This window comes from Ornithodoros turicata, chromosome 10 (assembly GCF_037126465.1).
Source record: "Ornithodoros turicata isolate Travis chromosome 10, ASM3712646v1, whole genome shotgun sequence".
Taxonomy (NCBI): domain Eukaryota; kingdom Metazoa; phylum Arthropoda; class Arachnida; order Ixodida; family Argasidae; genus Ornithodoros; species Ornithodoros turicata.
Genome location: NC_088210.1, coordinates 20,595,845 through 20,615,921, shown reverse-complemented (window position 1 = coordinate 20,615,921; position 20,077 = coordinate 20,595,845). Strand labels below are relative to the sequence as shown.

The 20,077-nt window shown below is 46.3% G+C and overlaps 1 protein-coding gene across 3 annotated transcripts; it reads right to left on the bottom strand.

Annotated features, from left to right (window-relative positions):
* Positions 1 to 237: 237 nt before the first annotated feature.
* On the bottom strand, positions 238 to 19,817 carry LOC135370940 (alkaline phosphatase, tissue-nonspecific isozyme-like). 3 transcript variants are annotated; one of them, XM_064604875.1, is made up of 9 exons: positions 19,678 to 19,817; positions 14,080 to 14,206; positions 7,785 to 8,023; positions 4,968 to 5,142; positions 3,300 to 3,475; positions 1,656 to 1,833; positions 1,467 to 1,598; positions 762 to 1,058; positions 238 to 696 (listed from the first exon to the last, which is right to left on the bottom strand). In XM_064604875.1, the coding sequence occupies exons 2-9, from the start codon at positions 14,141 to 14,143 to the stop codon at positions 419 to 421; spliced, it is 1,539 nt and encodes a 512-aa protein (XP_064460945.1). In that variant the 5' UTR covers positions 14,144 to 14,206; positions 19,678 to 19,817; the 3' UTR covers positions 238 to 418. The 3 variants fall into 3 exon arrangements, with proteins under 3 accessions (XP_064460945.1, XP_064460946.1, XP_064460947.1); XM_064604876.1 differs by lacking the exon at positions 14,080 to 14,206 and having other exon boundaries at positions 19,678 to 19,815; XM_064604877.1 differs by lacking the exon at positions 19,678 to 19,817 and having other exon boundaries at positions 14,080 to 14,368.
* Between the last annotated feature and the right edge of the window lie 260 nt (positions 19,818 to 20,077).

Here is a 20,077-nt window from a genome sequence, read left to right as displayed (position 1 = left end):
TTTCTTTCTTGTGCGTTGCGCGGAAACTGATGAAAAGTGATTTCGCCACCCTTTCCCCATCGGGTTGTGTATCCGAAAGATACACGATTTTGTGGCATGCCCACTTTGCATGAAAACAATCACTCCAATTGATTGCTGTTTTGCCCACACCAAGCAGACGATCTGCTGACTCCAGCGCCACCGCACGTGACGTCATGCGCGCGAACTGGTCTATAGGATAGAAGTGTCAGTGCCGACTATAGATAAAAGTGTCCAATTTATTTGAGTCCCGACTAGAAAAAAAAAAGTGCCTACTAATTCGCTCAAGTCTGCTTGCACCATGCCCAGATTCCTGACCTTTGCAGAACGAGTGAGCACTTATGGTGACAATCACATCAAATATCCTATTGACTAGTCATTGTTCGTATGGTCACACACGTCAGCTGGACTGCAATGTCCGCAACAGTGCAGTTATGACCACAAGGAAAACGAGCACGTGGTTCACATAGACAACGGTAGCCGCTCCCTTTGTGCTCGATCGGTCGCGGTAGCCCCCAAGACACGTTGCATAGTCGATGATGTAAGAGAGAACGTTTTGTTCTATGACTCCTCTAACCAAGTGCGCCATTGGTCCAGAAGCGTACAGCGCGACGTCTTCCCCACCATGGGTCTCTGTCGAGAGTGGAACAAGCACAGGCTGTTGATAGTCCAGCGATTCTGTAAGATAATTTTTAAGATGATATTAACGATTACGGGTATCTCCAATGTCCAATTTGTCTTACGTGAATGCTCGACGTTGTTGCTGGACCTGGTTGTCTTCGATGGACCGTTTGTGTAACCGAGTGTCGCGTAAGGAAGGTGGTCATATTTGGAGACACCAGCCATGCCGAAAATTGGGTTTCCTCTCTTCGGGTAACCATTGATTACGAATGAGTGTGAATGATCGGCTGTCACCAGAATCAACGTATCATCCAGATCTGTCAATGACCGGGCAAGATGCACAGCGCGGCTCATCTCCTCAGCTTCGCCCAGGGACAGGTGGGCTTTGTTCTCGTGGTGTGCGTGGTCGATTCTCCCTCCTGGAACAAGTTAATGCATCAGCGCTAGAAAATTATGTTAAAGTGCTACTACGGTCCAAGAAAGACGTTTATTACTAAATAATAAAGAAAAAAAACATTAAAGACTACGCATGTCGTCGATAAACCTTACGCGTTACCACGAATATTCGAAAGAACCCTCAAAACTAAATAGTTTCGGATTCTCCAAGAATAGGTGACGTCACCGGAGGCTCCTGGCAACGTCATCTAGAAAAAGAAAGCCTGTATTCGCTTAAACGATGTGATGTGAAGTCAACCCTTGCGATAGTCGTGATGTTGCCCGCCCGAGAGTGGCCTACTACGGCAAGCATCATCATCATCATCACCACCACCACCATGTGCACGATCCTGTGAACCCTCATACCCTGAGTGCTTGTACATGATACATGCCTTCTACCATAAGAGCGAATCCTTGTGAGCTTTTCTTCAGCATACGAATCGCAGTTTCGACCATTTCCGGTAGAGAAGGCTGCTCTTTGGACCGTTTGAGAGCGTAGTCCATGTGGTCAGGAGAGAAAAGGCCTGGAACGAACCATGTTAGCCATCGGGGTCAGTTTCCTTGGATGCACAAGGGCTCACCCATTAGGTACTCTGTTGAGTTGAGGTCAATATTCCGCAGTGCCTGCGCTGTGGCAACAAACGTTGCGTTTTCTTTCGAAGACATCCACTCTTTCACAAGGTCTTGGCCATCGGTACGTCTCGCACTCGAAGTGCTGCCTTTGGGTTTGAAATAGTCCAATCCACCACCGAGCACAACCTGCGAAAGTGATGATGTGACAGGATGATGTGACAGGAAGTCAACACAAATACCTCAAAACCGAAGTTCCCAATAAACGATGAGACATCATTTAGACATCCCCATGATGTCACTGAGTTGACAACATGATGTCCGGCGGAGTTGGGCCAACGAAAGACGAACTTCCACAGACCAACACGAGCCCGCGTTTCTCTCTCTCTCGCAATAAATCCTCCATGTAATATCCCGTCAGGGACATTACACATGATTCGAACAATTCTTGAAACAGCCGCAGCGGGACATCCTTCAGATATATTATACGACCAGGGACGTCCATTTGTGAAGCTCCCAAAGACGTCAGGCGGACATTCATTTTTGGATATGAAAGTTATGCCCAAGGCGCGTGTCCGTCGGACGTCTGGAGGACATCCTCTGAGCACAAATATCATTGGACTTTTCAGGACGTCCCTCGGACATTGATGGTTTTCTGGACAGTTCTGCACCACACAAGACGTAACAGTGACGCCAAATGAAATACAGTTGGCCCTTGACTTTCGCGAATTTGAGGATTCGCATTTGTATGTGTGTGTGTGTGTGTGTGTCGTTTTTACAGCTGCCTGTATAGTCCATAATTATAAACGCCTGAGTCTGGGCACACAGAAGGACGAGACGAACACACGACTTGGATACTTCGAATGGCTCTGCTTCGCAGTGTGCGAACAGAACCCCAAAGCGGAGTGTGCAAATCTGCTTCCAATAGCTCTGGTCTCCTAGAACCAGTGGGACTAGTGATTATGGGTCCAAATAAACATGGTGGTTCTACTCTTCCTGAAAGTACTTCCAAGAGGGAAAATACAATGAAGACCTTACAAGAAAAGGTAGAATTATTCGATATGCCGCGTAGTGAGAAGTCAACAGCTGTAGTTGCTTTGCAGTATGGCGCCGTCGAGTCAACAGTACAGCTTCATGTTATTCACAAATTTTGACTTTGGGGGTTCGCGAAAGTCAATACCAGCTGTATTTTGTCATTGCACCTATATTACAATAGTAGGTGTATTGCTGCAACTTGCACGTGTGGAAGAGACCATTTCTAAAGCGGTGTGTTTCCACGCAATCAATTGCTTGTGTGTGTTCTACATTTCTCTTTGATTCCACGTGTATATAAGGCGCCTCGACTCGTGAGTTCAAAACACTGAAAACAAAATTGTCGAGTCCGTCCTGCTACGCTCTTCCAAAGCTGGCAGCCATGTTCGTGTGTGCCGGGGGATACAGCCCTTCTTGCTGAGGTTAACTGAATTATTTTCCTATATACTGGGTACTTTTCGATGTTCTATTACGTTTTTTATGATACCTGCTGCATTAATATCGCTTTCAAAATTTGTTTTCGTACAGCCTTGCCTGTGCCCCCCGTACCGCATTGGTACGAAATTTTAAACAATTTTTGTGACACAAAATTTCGTTACATAGATGGAAGAAGGTTCACATACTTTGAATTTGTTGCCGGGAGCATCTTCGATAAGTTGCCTGGCGATGTCCTTGCAACGGGTGACGCCTTTGGGCATCTTACTGTCTGCCTCCCAGTCTCTGTTCACTGAATGACTGTAGAGTGCTGCTGGCGTGGCGTGCGTTACACGTGTGGAAGTCACGAATCCCGTTGCCATACCTGCACAATGCCATACCAGTAAAATATATCTTCTTTTTGTGCCAACAACGCATTTTGTGAGCAGTATAAGAGGATATCCCCGCGTGGCCGGCATAGATCTCGGCCCGCTTCCACGAACGTTGAGGAAGTTCCTCAGTAGCGTGGTTCCTCACTAGAGGAAGAGGTAGTGCTTCGGGCACGCGCTACAGTCGTCAATGCTGCCCTTGCGTAGAGCACTGGCAAATATACTGAGGACGGCACTCACCCGAGCAGCAGAACATCTTGTTCCAATATTGGACCAATATTGGCAATGTGGGCCCAATATTGGACCAAGATTTGACCAATGGACAAGATTGGCAATATTTTTGGACAAAAATTGGACAAGAAAGATTAAGGGTCTCGTCGACGTCCACGGAAGACACAAACGGTACAAAAATCCAACACTGAAGTTTTCAACTTATTTAATGACACAACTTTCATGTAGCAGACTACATTTCTTCAGGAGTGAAAAACACAGGCCACATGGTGTACATTATATGGTCACAGGATACCACGTGAACACAGAATGAAACAAATGAATGAAAAAAGGAGGAGGAGGAGAGGAATCTGCCTTGTGAGTGACCTTGCCTTTATGTCGGGGTTCGGGGGATCTTTCCTTTCCGGGGGAAAGGCTGTGCAGTTTGGGTTATTGGTGTCGACACGTTGTCCCGAAGAGCAGTGCATTTCCAAGCCCGACGTTTCGGAATCTATAAACGGTCTTCTTGGCACACTATCTTGGCCCAATATTGGCCCAATATTAGGCCTTTATTGCCAATACTGGACCAATATTGGACCGAGATGGTGTGCAGCTTGTGTTATTGGTGTCGACGCGTCGTCCCGAAGAGCAGTGCAGAACGAACGGATAACCGGTTGTTCAACATTTCCAAGCCCGACGTTTCGGAATCTATAAGCGGTCTCTTCTTGGCACACTATCTTGGCCCAATATTAGGCCTTTATTGCCAATACTGGAATAATATTGGACCGAGATGGTGTGCAGCTTGTGTTATTGGTGTCGACGCGTCGTCCCGAAGAGCAGTGCAGAACGAACGGATAACCGGCTATTCAACAGTTCCAACCCGACGTTTCGAAACCAATAAGCGGTCTCTTCTTGGCACACTATCTTGGCCCAATATTGGGCCTCTATTGCCAATACTGGACCAATATTGGACCAAGATGGTGTGCAGCTTGGGTTATTGGTGTCGACACGTCGTCCCGAAGAGCAATGCAGAACGAACGGATAGCCGGTCCATAGGATAGCCGGCTGTTCATAGGAAAGAGGATAGCCGGCTGTTCAACATTTCCAGCCCGACGTTTCGGAACCTATAAGCGGTCTCTTCTTGGCACACTATCTTAGCCCAATATTGGCCCAATATTAGGCCTTTATTGCCAATACTGGACCAATATTGGACCGAGATGGTGTGCAGCCACTGAGACATCATGTTGCTATATCAGTTAATAGTCCGATGCAACTGACCTTTTTCCTGCGCCTTATCCATGAAGGAATATACGTAGTTCCCAGCAGCCGAGTCGCAGTTTGACAGCTGGGCTCGCGCAGAAAGACCAATAACCGCATTTCTCGTTTTGACCCCGGTAAACATAGCTGTAGCAGAAGCTGCACTGTCCACCACTTGTCTGTCCACTGCGTAGGTCTAAAGGAAAGAAAGGTAACTTCGCAGAATGCGCGTGTCAAGTGGCGGGTATACGTCAAACGTGCACGACTCAACAGAAGACGGACTCTAGTACTTTTGGTTTCTGTATATTTGTGAAAGTAATTTTCAGAGATGCAAGGTGTCATTAAAGGCTAGATAGCCGTAGCACAAAGTATCAAAGTTCTCTATCCTTTCAGCTGACCACCGCGGGTTATTCAGAGGGGAGGAATTAGCGGGAACTCCGCAGAACGACCTCTCCTCTCGAAATTCTATTTTTGAAGCTGTATTAATTTGTAGGAAAATATCTGCCTGGGAAACGTTAGCACGTGTGTCCCTAGAAAGTGCTCGCTAGCATTGTTTTCACATCGGCTCTCATGCGTGACGGCGAATATGATACGAGCAGCAACTACATATATTAGCCTTTTTCGTCGTTCACGACTGACTGGCTATGCTTTCCCAGTACACAGTGTTTGACATGCGAAAAGAAAACAGTCGGAGAAAGTGGTCGGTTCTGAGAAATGACGTCAGAGAAACGTCACAAGGTAAATCCGGGGGGTGGGGTGACGTAGGTAATTCTGGCTTCACTAGAATTTATGCTGCTGCTGATGGTAGTGGAAAAAAATGGCGTCCCGTCGTACCCTAGCAGCTCTCCAACGAACCATGCTCGGCGCGCGTCAAAACAAGTCCACGTGGATAGCACAAAGTACCAAAACCAGTCCGGAGTAGGGCCGACAAGGTCGCGCCATTCGTGCGGTCTCCCCACTGGTCCCCACTTCTGTCGTCCCCATAGTGCGCCATCTAGTGAAGACGGAGATAATCCTCTCCGGTGCCTCAAGGCCATACGCATGCGCATAGGCCATTGTGAAAAAGGTCTATTGAATTTAAAAAGAAAGAGAAGAGAAAACATGGAGACGCAGTGTTCATCAACATCCCAGTAAAGCAAATATGTTTCAGGGATATCCTGGGGAAGAACTGAATTTGACATTTCCCAGGGATGTTCGTGAACCTCCCCTTTACGTCCGTGGGAGGTGAAGGGCAACATACTTTCTTCCTCATTTTGCAATCCGGGGGACGTCCCACGAATGTCTATGTTGGATATCTGAACGTGAATGGGACGTTTACCGTTGCGCATATCAAATTAGCTTGTATACTTCCATTATGTATTGGACGCTGGTGTGTGCTTCTCACTGTGAAATGAAAAATGCGCCACGTGACGGTGATACAACAGAAATTAAAGTAACTCAGGGGAAAGGTGCTGACGCGTGTATATAGAGGTTAGCAAATCTGACCGGAAATCAGAAGATCCAGGTTCGACTCCTGGCGTCAGCGTCTGGGCGTTCGAAGCTTACGTGTTTGTGCCGTCCTTATCTATAGGGTGCCTCGGCTAATAGACCTCTCCGTGTTTGTAAACAAATGACGTCATAGTGTTCGACAGCGCCACCAGTTTGGTAGACTTGACCTGTCCTTCTTCTGTCCTTCTTAAAAGGGCGGCCACATCCGTCCCAGTCGATGTCGAAACTAGTGTCATTTTATTCATCGTGAACCAATAACCGCGGTATCGAAAACCCCACGCGAAAGGGTGGCGTAGTTTGACTGTTATCCAATGAAATAGATGAGAAGAGCAGACGCCGGATGTTGAGAGTATTCCGGAATTCTCTCTCTGGAAAAACGAGAAAACGTCATTCCCTAAGAACCAATGATGGTATCACCTTGAGAAAGGGAATGCCGCGGGCGGCCGTCTCATACCCGGCATCTGGACGGCGCCTTTCTTCTCTGAACGCCGCCCTCTCACTCCTCCGCTTAGGGAGTGACGTCACGCCGCCGGAGCCAATTGCTGCTGCGGAAGTAGCGCCAGTCTTTAAAATTCGTCTATTTAATATCTAAGCACTTTGCGGACGAAAAAATTAGCCAAGTAGATTGTCGGGCGATGCCGAACATAGTGGTATATAGCTTTCATAGATAGCTTCATGAAGACTCTGTAGGAACGGAGGGGACGTAAGCCTGCGAATTAACCCATCACACCGCTATTTTGCTACCTGCTTGCTCGGTTTGATAAAGAACAACATAGGGAGGCTAGCTCAACTCTACATTGTGCTGACTACTCCAGCGCGCTTAGGGTAGAGGGATGTCGCTACCAGGTTCCCAAAATGATGATTGTTCCAAAGAGTCCTAAGGAAGGGAATTACAGAGTGGAACACACATCATGTCGATATGCGACTGGTCAGTCACCTATAGCTGTGTTCAACTCAAGAAGGAAATGAAATCTAGTCCGTCAGCTCCAAAAACTTTACTGCGCCGAAGATAGGATAGCTGGACGCAGAGAGGCCACGCTCTTTCCCTGCGCCAGATAATGTAATACATCACACTCACTCTGCTTCCGTATTCGCTGTTACGACTGGCTGCGTGGCACTACGCTGCAGCAGAAAGTGTGCTCCCCTACCGATGACGCGTGGCGGCGCTGCAGTATTTCTCCTGGCGCGCTATTTCGTCTCCTGATCTCCAACGGCGTATGTAGCTGACGGACTAGATTTCTCCTCCTTCTTATGTAGAACACGACAATAGTCCTCTCTTTTTGCTCTTCTTCCAGTTCGAAACGCTCTCCCACTGGATCACAAACGTTACGCTACATCGTTTGTACTCACCTTGACCAATGCTGTGTAGGGAAAGCGATCGAAGGCCAGCATGGCTTCTTCGCCGCTCTTATTCTGCATCTGTCCCGAGTAGATCCTAGCTGCCGTGACCGTCGAAATGCCCATCCCGTCACCAATGAATACAATGATGTTCTTGGCAGGACTGTCGATGATGTGTGGGTGCAACAGCTGCTCTAGTCTTTGTCTACCTGACCTCTCCCAGAAGTCCGGGTCCGTGTCATCCGTCGAACCTTGAACAACACGTGAGAAGTAATGGTTGAGAAAAAAAAGTTCATCAACAGTAGGGACGATCTCTCTGGGTAATGTAGCCGACGGACTTTCACGCGCAATCCAATATGCATGAACATAAATTGTAACGTGTAACGTATTTTCTACATTCCATACTTGAATACCCTAAGATAGAGGAAAGAATTTGAGCACAACACAACAAGATCAAACGAGTTCTTTCTCGATCTCCGTGTACTGTATTTCTTTTAAGTATGTTGAAAACACTGCGTGTTTTCAACGCGTCACGGAGCTTTGGCAAAACGGCTTCAAAAACACAATAGATAGTTTCTGTGTACGTAAGGGATAGCGTTGGTAGCTTTGGTAGTTCGGTAGCTTAGTTTTGGTAGTTTTGGTAAGGGGTAGCGTTGGTAGTGCGCAAGCGCAAACCATAAAGAGGGCTTCGCGCAGTGCGCAGAACCACAAAGCTATCTCTTACGTACGCAAAGGCGATAGCGTACGATGTACTAAGACCCACTAATAAGTCCATCGTGCTCTCCCTTTGAAGTGACGTCATATACATCCCCCCTCCTGCCCCTCACACACAACCAAACGCAGCCCAATGTACTGAAAGTTGAGTGCAATAGGGGTGAACGGGTAGGTGGAAGGCCTTGAACAGACTCGTGAAACTAAAGAACACGGATAAGACGCATGCCGGCCACCCCTATTGCACTCGACTTTCAGTGCATTGTGCTGCTTGGGAGGTTGCTGACGCATGATATGACAACTTCATGTATGGTATCTTTTGGTAGATTGGAAGCATTCTAAGAAAACGACACGATGTCGTACGCTATCAAATAGAAGGGCAGGAATGTGACGTCATCAATTGTAAGGGTTTAACCGGACTGGATTATCATGTTTTCGGAACAGCTATCGTGAACACACCCCCCGGTATGACAATAGAGCTTTAGTAGGTTGTAAACACTCTACAAAATCGATACGGTAAACGATAAGCTGTCAAATAAAATGTCAACAACGTTATCTCAGCCACTTCAGAGGAGTCAGGCAATCGGCTCATCATGGGCGATAGCGAACACTCAAACTTTTATCAATGTGAATAAATGACTCATTGATTGGTTTTTCCGTATATCCACAAACAAGACTATCCTGTACAAAGTTGCTCAGGAGACAAATATGTTGCCTCCGAAGAGCATCTCTATTGCAGCCCATTGATACTGAGTCTACTATTTGGAACTACGCTTCTTGGCCAGCACAGCATACAGAGAACATAGACGGCGCATTAAAACAGCGTGAGAATCGGACCATTTTACATCGAGGCAACGCCACAAAAAGTGTGAGAAAGAGATAAAGGTGTTTTCGTGGGATGCCGAACGAGTCATACCGACGTTTGTGCAGTTCCTCCTTTCATGTTTTTCACCAATGGTCTCTGCAGGGTTCCCCATACAAATTTAAAATCGTGTAGCGACTCGAGGAATTGTTCGATTTGGGCGAAATATGTCTCGACTGACTGATTTCTAGTGCTCATCGAGGCTACACAGTAAGCAAAATAAAAAGTACATCGGGGACTTATAGTCACCTATAGTATTGCAATTCACTCTCCATTTTACTCCCCGGCCCTGAAATTTACTCCCCAACAATGCAAAAAGTCCCTAAACTTTGCATAAACTTCCATGCATTAATCCCAAAAAGGACTATAAAATTACTGTTTTTTTTTCTCCTTCCTATAGAGTGCAGATGTTTGGCGTGGGCTTCAGAACCTTCCCTACAGCGCTCAACAACAACAACAATAAATTAATTAAGGAAAAGTGGTGATGACATGGAATACTTCCCCGCAGTGGTCACAGGACCCAATACCCCACTTCACAGACAATAATATGAGAGGATGAATTAATGGTAGGCGCGAAGAGATGACAGGTCAGAGTTCTGTTTAGAGCTCCTCGAGGAGGTCGGTATATAGCTTGAACGAAACTATAAAGAGGGAGCGAGAAGCCCAGCACTCATGCGCAGGGCTGCTTCATGGGCCAAGGACTACGGACAAAGTAACAAAAAATTGGATTTCGTCAGTTATAATTCATGTAGTTCCTACACGCCTTTTTCTCGGCTATATTGTTAGCGGGGAAGACTCGTTAATATTTCAGATTCAGGCTATAGGTGCAAGGTGTGGCGTAGTCATATAACAGGAACACATAACAGGGTCGTAACAGAATCACCCTGTCCTGCGTGGTTGGAAAAACAAATATGGAACGTATACAATGACCTTAGCAGTTGGAAGGCATGTGACGCGAGCTCGCAGAGACAAAGCTTTATAGACAAAGAACACTCGATATTTTCGTCGACACGGGAACAGTTTCTGGACGCATATCGGCAAGGTGGAAGATATCACGCGATCACGTCAGTATCATCGGCAATACTTCATTGTCTCGCTTCAATAGCACGTGGTAAAGACGCGTAGTTTAACCCAACACAGGTCAACGAGAGCGAGTGACACATAGGTTCGTGCGCTTGTTTACCAGAGAGGTTATCACGTGATTAGAGGAACCTTGTTTGTGGTGAGCTACCTTGCTGTAGAGGTGGAAGTGTTTACGAGGCACTTGAAAAAGAAAAAAGAAAAGAAAACAGTTCGTTGCGTATTCTGTTGGCCATACGTTAATTTTTTTTGTTCTGTTGGGACAAAGGAGTACTCCAGGGGAAAAAAAAGATCCTGATTTGACAAATATGCTGAACGCGTGTTTGTTTATTATTCTGCAGGGAAACGTGTAATCAGTCTACACAACAACAACAATAAATGATGACGATGAGATGGGGTGTTTCACCGCGGAGGTGCGGTACCCTATCCCATTGCACGGGAACATTATGTGAAGATGATGGAGGAAGGATGAAAATACAAGAAAGAACTAAAGGCGTCTGGAACAAACCAGTGCTCCAGTGTAATCAGTGTAAACTTGTATACATGTACAGGGAAGTACATATTAGTGCTTATCTGGGCGCAGGGAATAAAAAAAAATATCAGTGCCTTTGGGCCTACGCGCAAAGCGCCATCAGGACCATCGCTTTCAAGGACCATCATTGGAGGTTTGTTTTTGGCGGAAACTCTTTGTGAAAATCTCCTAAATCGTTTTTGAAAGCCATTTAATGTTTTGTGAAGTCATTTAGCTTTACTATTTGCATTGTCACTGCTGCGGTTACACAATTTCAGCGTACTTGAAGCACGGCGTGGCGATCACGTGGTAGTGGCACAGTCACGTGGTGTCACGTGACCCTATAAAGTCACGGACAGACCTACCCGGTGGAGAGCCCAATAAAGATATCGCTTTAATAAAAGAAACCGCGTTGAGGCAGGTGGTCTGGCAACCACATTCGATTTCGAAGAAACATATATTCTTCATTTCACGTCTAATCGTAGGAAAACAGATGAGTGTGACATTTTGAAACCTTCTATCACAAATGTTATCTCAAGATCGTGCTCATACGAAACGCACACGTATGCCTGAGAATCCTCTTGAAATTCTCACACTAAAACGCCAACAATAAATACTGCAAAGAGGCCATGCAGCCACTTTGCTTCAAGCCTGTGTTTCGCTTTTGTTTTTCTTTTGCAGATAATATTTACTTACTTACGTTATGTTGGTGGTTGGGGGCTGTACAAATTTAATGAGCGACCGAAGGTGAGAAACTCAGTTCGAAGACGATGCTTCTCGAAAGGCGATTGACCTTCTTCAGCCATTATACATGTAATGACGATGTAGTGACGCAATTTTCCACTCAATTTGTGACTCAAATAAAAGGACAAATGAAAAAATACATGTCAGATAACGCTGGGGAGTGTGAATTACTACTTTTTTCACTGGGCATGCGCAACATTTACATATTGCGTCTAGAGGATGGGATCTTGATCGCGTCGATGAGGCGGAACAGATGAAATTACGCCGCTGCAGCAACCTACGTATTTTCACGTTCCAGCAATATACACTGTGCAAGGTGGCATACGATATAATAACACTCTAGTACTCTGGCTATCGGAAAGACCGTTGTAAGAAAATTCGTGCAATCGTCACACAAGAAGCCGCTAGAAAAGAATCACTGTTGGAAAACGATGATGACAAAGTTGCATCGAGGATCACGCGCATCTCTTCGATTCATGGCACCAAGAAAAACTGTAAGAAATGCTAGTAAGACAGACTATAATAATAATTGGGTGTTTACGTCGCGAGACAACTGAGATCATGAGCGACGCCACAGCGGTCGGTCTGTGGATTGCTTTTGCGCACAGTAAGACAGACTGGTGACGAAGACATGTTTACTGGGCAACCGGTGAAAATGGAATGAAAAGAAAGCTCATGCGCATGTGAATGGTGCTTCACACGGAGATGAACGTGCGACATAGACTTCGCCCTTTGCCTTTCGCAACAATCACTATTTGAGTACACATTGTCGGGTGCTATAATATCACACTACTATAATTATTTACTCATCGCCATTCTATTCTACGTCGATAGGTGCCCGGATATCAGCTAGAAAGCATAGCGAACAGGAACACTCAAACAAGCTCCCCGGAACCAATACTGCAGCGACTTCCTTACATATTTTCCTGTTGTATGTCTGCAGTAAAAGAGAGTGAAGAAAAAAAAAAAAAAAAAAAGCACGATATTCTTCCACGTCAGATTCGCTTCCGTTCTTCGAAGTTACGAAGTGTACGTACTTGGCAGAAACACAATTCACGGGTTGCTCACGCGAGAAAGCGGACTTTCATTTCTCGTGCTGTCGCCGTCTCGGCTACGAGAAATTGGTCGAATTGGAACACGGATATCTATTGCTGCTTTAACGACCGCATTTTATTTCTTGTCTTTCTGCAGGAACGGTTTTTCCGCGACCACCTAAATTATAGCCCCGTAATTATGCGCACTAACGAATAACAGGTGCTGCAGTGAGCACAGCATGCAGTGTTCCGCGATGGGACTCACTCTTTCTCACTTGAAACAGAAGTCGGAGTAAAAGTAAGAAGATATACTCGCTGTGTATGTCGCCCGGCATATAGTCATGATCGATGGACGTAATTGTGCAATAGGCAATTGGAGTAGACTTACGCGTGAGGTGAGTTCGTCCACATTATGTGCTTCTACGTGCTGATAATTTCGACCACCTGACGTTCTTTTGACGTGCGCCGGAAATCTCCGGCGCACGGTGGTGCTGGAAGCAATGTTTACCTCCCCCGCATTGCTACTGTTGATTGATTGATTTGTAAAAGAAAAAAAAAATTCTATGTTCTTGATATCATTGTGCATTCAATGATGTGTGTCTGACAATTCAATTGAATTATCAACTACGAATGCTGTGGTGCTCGGAGTGTTGTTCAGAACGTATTTTTCGGTGTATAACGCGCACCCCTAAAAATGAGCCGAATTTGAAAAAAGAAGTTCGATGTATAACGCGCTCCGGTGCAACATTGCGGTGCGCGTTATACATCGAACTCTGTTCAAATTCGGCCCGTTTTTAGCGGTGCGCGTTATACAGTCAAACTCCTTTACAACGAAACTCAGGGGACAGCAAAAAAAATTCGCAGTAAAGGTATTTTCGTTAAAAAGGATGTCCATTATTGGACCTATAGGGCTCCAGCGGGACCGCAAAAAAAAATTGCTGTAGTGGTATTTTCGTTAAAAAGGTGTTCGCTATAAAGGAGTTTGACTGTACACCGAAAAATACTATACACGGACTGTAGAGACATGTAGCCGACTGATGTCTAGCGAAACACATGCGCAAATTAAAAGCAAATTTTATAGAACGATAAATATATATGAAACTACAAAAACCAGTGCGAAAGCAAAAGCAAAAAAAAAAAAAAAAAGAACAAAGAGAAACGTTAAAGAAAACTCAAGAAAACTACATGATTTAGCAGCTTTCCCGTTGACCGGTGTCAGTATCCGCCTAATGTACGCGCAGCGTATAATAATATAATACAATTTGTAGAGAGCACATTTTAAGCGAAGCTCATTGCACGGGCAAACCAGCAATTACGAGAACGAATATGAATTCTCTCCTCATTAAAGAAAGCTGAACCACTTACCGGAACAGCGCAGTATAGGTCCGAAAAGGCTCAAAAGAAAGAACAGCAGATGAGAACAGGTCATGGTACAGCGTGACGTGCCAAGATGCAGTGAGAGTATACGGCTCGGGAGAAAGTGGTTCACGAGCTGGGGGATAAGCAACGGATAAACTGCTGCTGCTGACATATCCACATTGGTTCCCTTCCTATCTCTTGCCTCCTCTCCCAGCCGCTTGTACACACACCAATGCACGCCCTCAGGACGAAAATGAGGCAGGAAAAAGCGGAGGAAAAGGATGTGTGGTCGGGGAAAACGTTTCCAAAAGACGCATTATGTCGAACAAAAAAGAAAAGAAAAGAGAAAAGGATAACGTACAGATTGCGAGTGCACGAGAGAAATGCCGCGTACGCTGCATACATTAAGATAGTCGTCGCGAAGAATGAGGCGCCGCCAGTGGTAGCAATCGGAAAATTATTCAGATTCTACGAACAACTGTGACGAGCTCGAAAACGAGAGAGAAAAAAAAAGAAAGAAAAAGAGAGTAAAAACATGTGCCCTTAATGTTCGGCAGCCCCTCATTTTCGCGAATTGCGAGGGCACGCCAAAATTTCGGACAATAGAATTGATACTTCATGCATGATGCTACAATCGCGAACTTTATTTTCACAAGTGGTTGTGCGGGTTATACTGTATACTAAGCATTTGAATTGCTGAATCTCGAGAGCACCATCGTAAAGTAAATCGATGACACCAGAAATTTCAGCAACCAGATTTCGCGAAATCCGACCCTGCCTGCGCACATGCGTCCTGTGTCCGAGTGAAAAAAAAAAAAAAAAGAAGAAAGAAAGATAAGGGAGAGAGAGAGAGAGGGAGAGAGAAAAAGAGGGTCGCGGAGTTAAACGGTAGGATCAAACCGTTTTACGGTATGCAATAGACGTGTTGTCACGCAACGAGACGACGACGAGAAAAGCCGAACTTGTGCTGAAAAAAAGAAGACGCTAACAACGTAAAGGTAGCAAGCGACGAGATGCTCGCCAGTACACGTGACAACCCGAGGCTTTCCACAGGCGCCATAAAGGGAGTGTGAGTCACGCTGTGACGTGCGTTGTGCGTAGCATTTTGCGCCTGCCTTGGCTGCAACAGCAGTTACTATCACTATCATAATAGAGATTATGTTTTGCGTAACCGCACCGCCCTGCCCGCACCGCTCCCACACTCCTTCGATGGTGGTCCGCTAGGAATGTCTCGTTTAACCCGTCCCAAGCAGGGATGATTGAATTCAGTGGTTTATCCAGAATCCCAAGCACGGAGGGGTGTTGGATTTTTTTTTTTTTGGGGGGGGGATCATTATTACAGTTACGTCATTAGAACTCAACATATAATTAATATAATCACCGACATGTGTCTAACGCTGAAATCGTAACGGCACCTCCTGTAGGGGGTACACAGGTGAAAAAGTTAGGGGGGGGGGTGTCACTGAACATTGGGGTGGGGGTGTTAGGGGGTGGGGCTGGGTCTGGATAAATCACTGATTGAATCTCCCGAACAACAGCGGGTGCTAGAGTGGGGGCCAGTGGCGTATCTAGAGCTACCTGCGCCCATGGCAACATGGTTAACATGATGTCCTTGGGGATGCGTTTTCGTGCGGTCCGGATTAGGTTTCACACTACAACCTCCCTAGTGGTGGTTGCTTTAGATCATTTATGAATGTGCCAGGTTGAGTGCCCGACCTGGCACGTTCACACCCGACCACATAATGGCGCCCCTGTTCACCTGGCGCCCATGGCACCTGTCCACACCTGCCATACCCTAGATACGCCACTGGTGCATGGGGGCGTAACTTACACCCGCGCTAACCTGTTTCTGGAATAGTCTTGGAGGACGATTAGGTGATATCGGACGCACAACACACATCGGTAACATCTGGGGTCTGCCACAGGCAGAAAAATAACATGACCCCCCCCCCCCCCCCCATCATGACAGGGCTAAAAACAAAACGTCGCACGGTGAGGGACAAACGCCAGTGAAGATTCTGCTCCTTGGGGGCACTACGAACTATTGCATGATCATGACACGGTCCCAAGTAGCGTCGTCGACGGGAATGACATTGTCCTGATTTGGTTCGAACGAGGAACTGTGGTCATTGGCGTGACGCAAGAGCGTCTGGTTTCTCAGCAAGGCAGTGGCGCCAACGTTATCGCTTCAGGTGCTCGTCGTGTGGTGTGTGGGGCCGACTGCGGGGGAACTGTGCCGAAAGCCACAGGAGATCTCAGCTCTCTACTGGAACCAATCTGTCCAAACCCCAATGTTATGCGTGATCTTGCAGTAATGCTGAGTCGTGGTCAACATAAGAGCGGCATCTTCACCGCTGAAGGGGAACTTTGTAATAAATTATGATGTTTTTAGTTAGGAACACAATTTTTGTCAAACCTAAGTATGACCAGGATACATTATGTATACGAGCGTCTCAGCGTTACAGTGTCATCTGGTGGTCAAATATATAGAGGAAAAGAGCAAGGCACCTGAAAATCCGGTCATACGTTGAATATGACTATCGTATAAGGTACGGATGACTTCGGAGTAATAATCTGTAGTTTCCAAGCGTTACAGTGTCATCTGGTGGTCAAATATATAGAGGAAAAGAGCTAGGCACCTGAAAATCCGTTCATACGTTGAATATGACTGTCGTATAAGGTACGGATGACTTCGGAGTAATAATCTGTAGTTTCCAACGTATAACGTGCACCCCCCAAAATAAGCGAATTTTGACAACATTTCTCTAACGCACATGAATGTATAACGCGTGAGACGGAAGCTTCGCGAAGATTCTCGTACCACGCTGCCCACCCGATGTAACGCCTTCGTCCTCTTGCGGAGTTCTTGCACTCCACCGGTCTGGCGACGGATCTCTGAAAGTGCTCCCCCTATCATCATTCCCTCATCCGTTCCCAATGAGCAATAGGGCAGAGTACCGCAACAGTCTCCCACCTCATTCAATGTATGTGTGTGTGCCACGGAAGTAGACGTACCGGTGTACAGTCGCCGCTAATAAAGCGCTGTACTGTACTGTAGAGCCCTGCACGGGCCGACTTTCCCTGGCGCATCGAAAAATGGCCTGGACCGGGCCCCGACCTTCATGTTTTTATGCGGCCCGGCCCGATGGCCCAGTGAATAGAGCCCACCCCGGTGACTCAGCGCGTAGATCCCGGCCTAGTATTTCCAGCCGAGACGTACGGGTTTCTAGCGCTTATCAAACAAATTTATAAGTAGATTTATACGAAGAGAAGACAGGGCCACAAACATACAAGAACTGTCGGTTTAACACCACAACAGCATGAGACCATACCACCAGCTCGCTTGCTACCTCTCTATCCTCTCGTTTACATATAACTTGTTGTGCTGTGTTTACAAGGAATAAGCAAGTTGTTAAACTATGCCGCCAACATAACCCGTCTGTCTGCCGCCCTGAGTGGCAACGGCAATCAGATCCCGTGCGTCGACTGTAGGTACTTCTCACTGCATTTATCACGAGGGAACCACAGGGAATTTGAACCACGGGGTATTCGGTGAAATTACGGGACGAGGTGTCTGTCCAATCACAAGGCAGCAATAGGAGGCATTAAAAGAGCACCGAAGTGACCCCCCAATTTTTTTTTTTTTTCGGTGCGGAGGGTTATCCAACGAATAAAATGAGTTCCTGCGAAAAAACCATGAGTGCAGGTGACCTAGAGAGCGAGCGCGAGGGCTGTGTTCCGCGCACTTTCGAAAAATCCTTCTCCTCGTCCATCGAAAAAAAAAAAAAAAAGAACACATTAAAATACGTGCGGCTCACCTTGAAATGCTTCCCCCTCGTTTGGAAGAGGGACCAATGAGATCGATCCTCGTTCAATGAGGAAGAGAGGAAACGGGAGAGCTGCGCAGACAGCTGACCAAACGTTTCCAGCACATGCGATATAACGATCATTCGTGCCTATATCGAGCGGATGGACCAAGGCGCGAGACCAAAGGCTGTGTACGAGATCTTAAAAACAAGGGTTCTCTGAAAAAAAAAAAAAAAAAAACCCTGACGCATACTGCGTACTTCCTCTTCGTGACACCTCGAGACGCTGCCACGTTTTGATGTAATGTCTCTAAACCGTGCAACGACCGCGTATATTACACTGGGACATACGGTATGATGTAAAACGTTCCAAGTTACGCAAGGTGTTAGAAGTGTTGATCGGCGGACAGTTCGGATGCCGTTGCGACGCCACTAGAAAGGGACATTATCTCAGGAAATCATGAGAGCATGTTACTCTTGAGGGCGAGGCTTGTGCTTTGGGAGGGGTGGAAACAATAGGGAGTGCAATACATCTGTCTGGCAACGAACAATACGAAAAGAAGCTCTTAAACTTCCAGCACAGCTTGTCGGAGATTTTTGGCACACGTTAAAGAACTGTGGGGTCGAAATTAGTCGCACTCCGCGGCACGTGAAGCATGTCGCCAAACAATGCTGACTCGCCCTACGTGTAAATCTGGTCCTAATTATTTGTTGCGTTCTTCCAATGAACTCTCTTCAATTGAAGAAAAGAAAAAAAGAAAAGGAAAGAGAAAAAAAGAGAGAAATGTCGTTCCTACAGCGGCAAACAAGAAAAGAAAGATTGTTGTTTGCGTAAAAAAAAACACGGGTGGACCTCGATATTCCCAGTTGCGAAATCCCCGATTTGGAAATTCCCGTTCCCGAAACAAGGAAAATGAAGGAGAATGCTCGATTGCTACGTGAGATGGTATATCACTTATATGCGGTTTTTAAAAACGCGGTATCACTATTCAACCATCCAAATTCACGGGTTATCGTTGTCTGTCCAAGTCATTTTAGCGAATGAAAGCCAAATTTTAGCGGCCGCTAGGCTTAGCGAGGCAGACACGATGGAACACCACGTTGGTTAGTTCCTTATTAGGTTAGTCCAAGTTTGGTGTTTGCATTTTTCTGTCCAGGTTAGTCTAAGTTCCCTGTTGGAAGTTTCCCGCGCGCGACTGTGCATAGTCAAATAACGCTTATTTCAAGTAGTTTATTTTGCAGCGTGGATTTCGACAACTTTATTTCGAGGTACACCCAGAAACGCTGGGCAAAATGACTTATCTGGTAGAAGGACTCAACCTTATTATCAGGGCCTGCTTTCACTAACGTTGAGGCAGTTCCTCAGTACTGCCCGCGGTAGCTTCAGTAGTGCTCTGTGCACACGGTGCTGTCCTCGACGCTTCTCTTTCTTAGAGCACTGGCTTGGAGAGTGTTGTGCCCGTGAAGCAGTGAGGCGAATCATGGTTGCTTCTATGCGTTGAAGACTGCGAATAATCTGATATGCTGTTTTTGTCAACATGCTAATTACTTCCAAGAGCTCCGCTCGCGAGCTCATTAGACATCATGCGCCCCAAAGTTAATCATAAACAGCTTTGTTACTGCGATTTACGATAAGTCGTTCTACTCGCTCTACAAACACGGCATGCTTTTGAGCTCATATATTTCCATGACGGTATAGAAGTAGCTGCAACGAAACTTATAAAACATACGCAGAAGTGTAAAAGCCGCGTGAAGCCAAAAATACGTTAGTAGTATACCCTGTGGAAGCAGTTCTCACCAGGCAGCTATTTGTTGAGTCATCAAGGTCAGCACGCAGCACTGCAAAATATGCGGCACCGTCTCTCCATCAGAAGAATCGAAGGTAGGACAATCCCTCAACCGGCTGCAACGTTCCGCCATATTGTTTTACTGCCTGCCTTCTCCGACCATCTAGCTCCGACCTTCCTAGCCGATATAACCATCTGCTAAGCTGCCTCTATCAGATTTGCAACCCTTCACATTAAGCTGCCGATTGTATCTAGAAATGCTTTATCTTGCTGGTTCAGGAAAAATGTCAAGGGTATACTCCTTTGATAAATACGACCGGCAAAGCGTGCAAGCGAAAAGGAGTAACCCGTAACAGGGGAAAAAAAGGCACGACGACAGTGTGCCGTATTTCCTCTGTTCCCTGTCTTGTA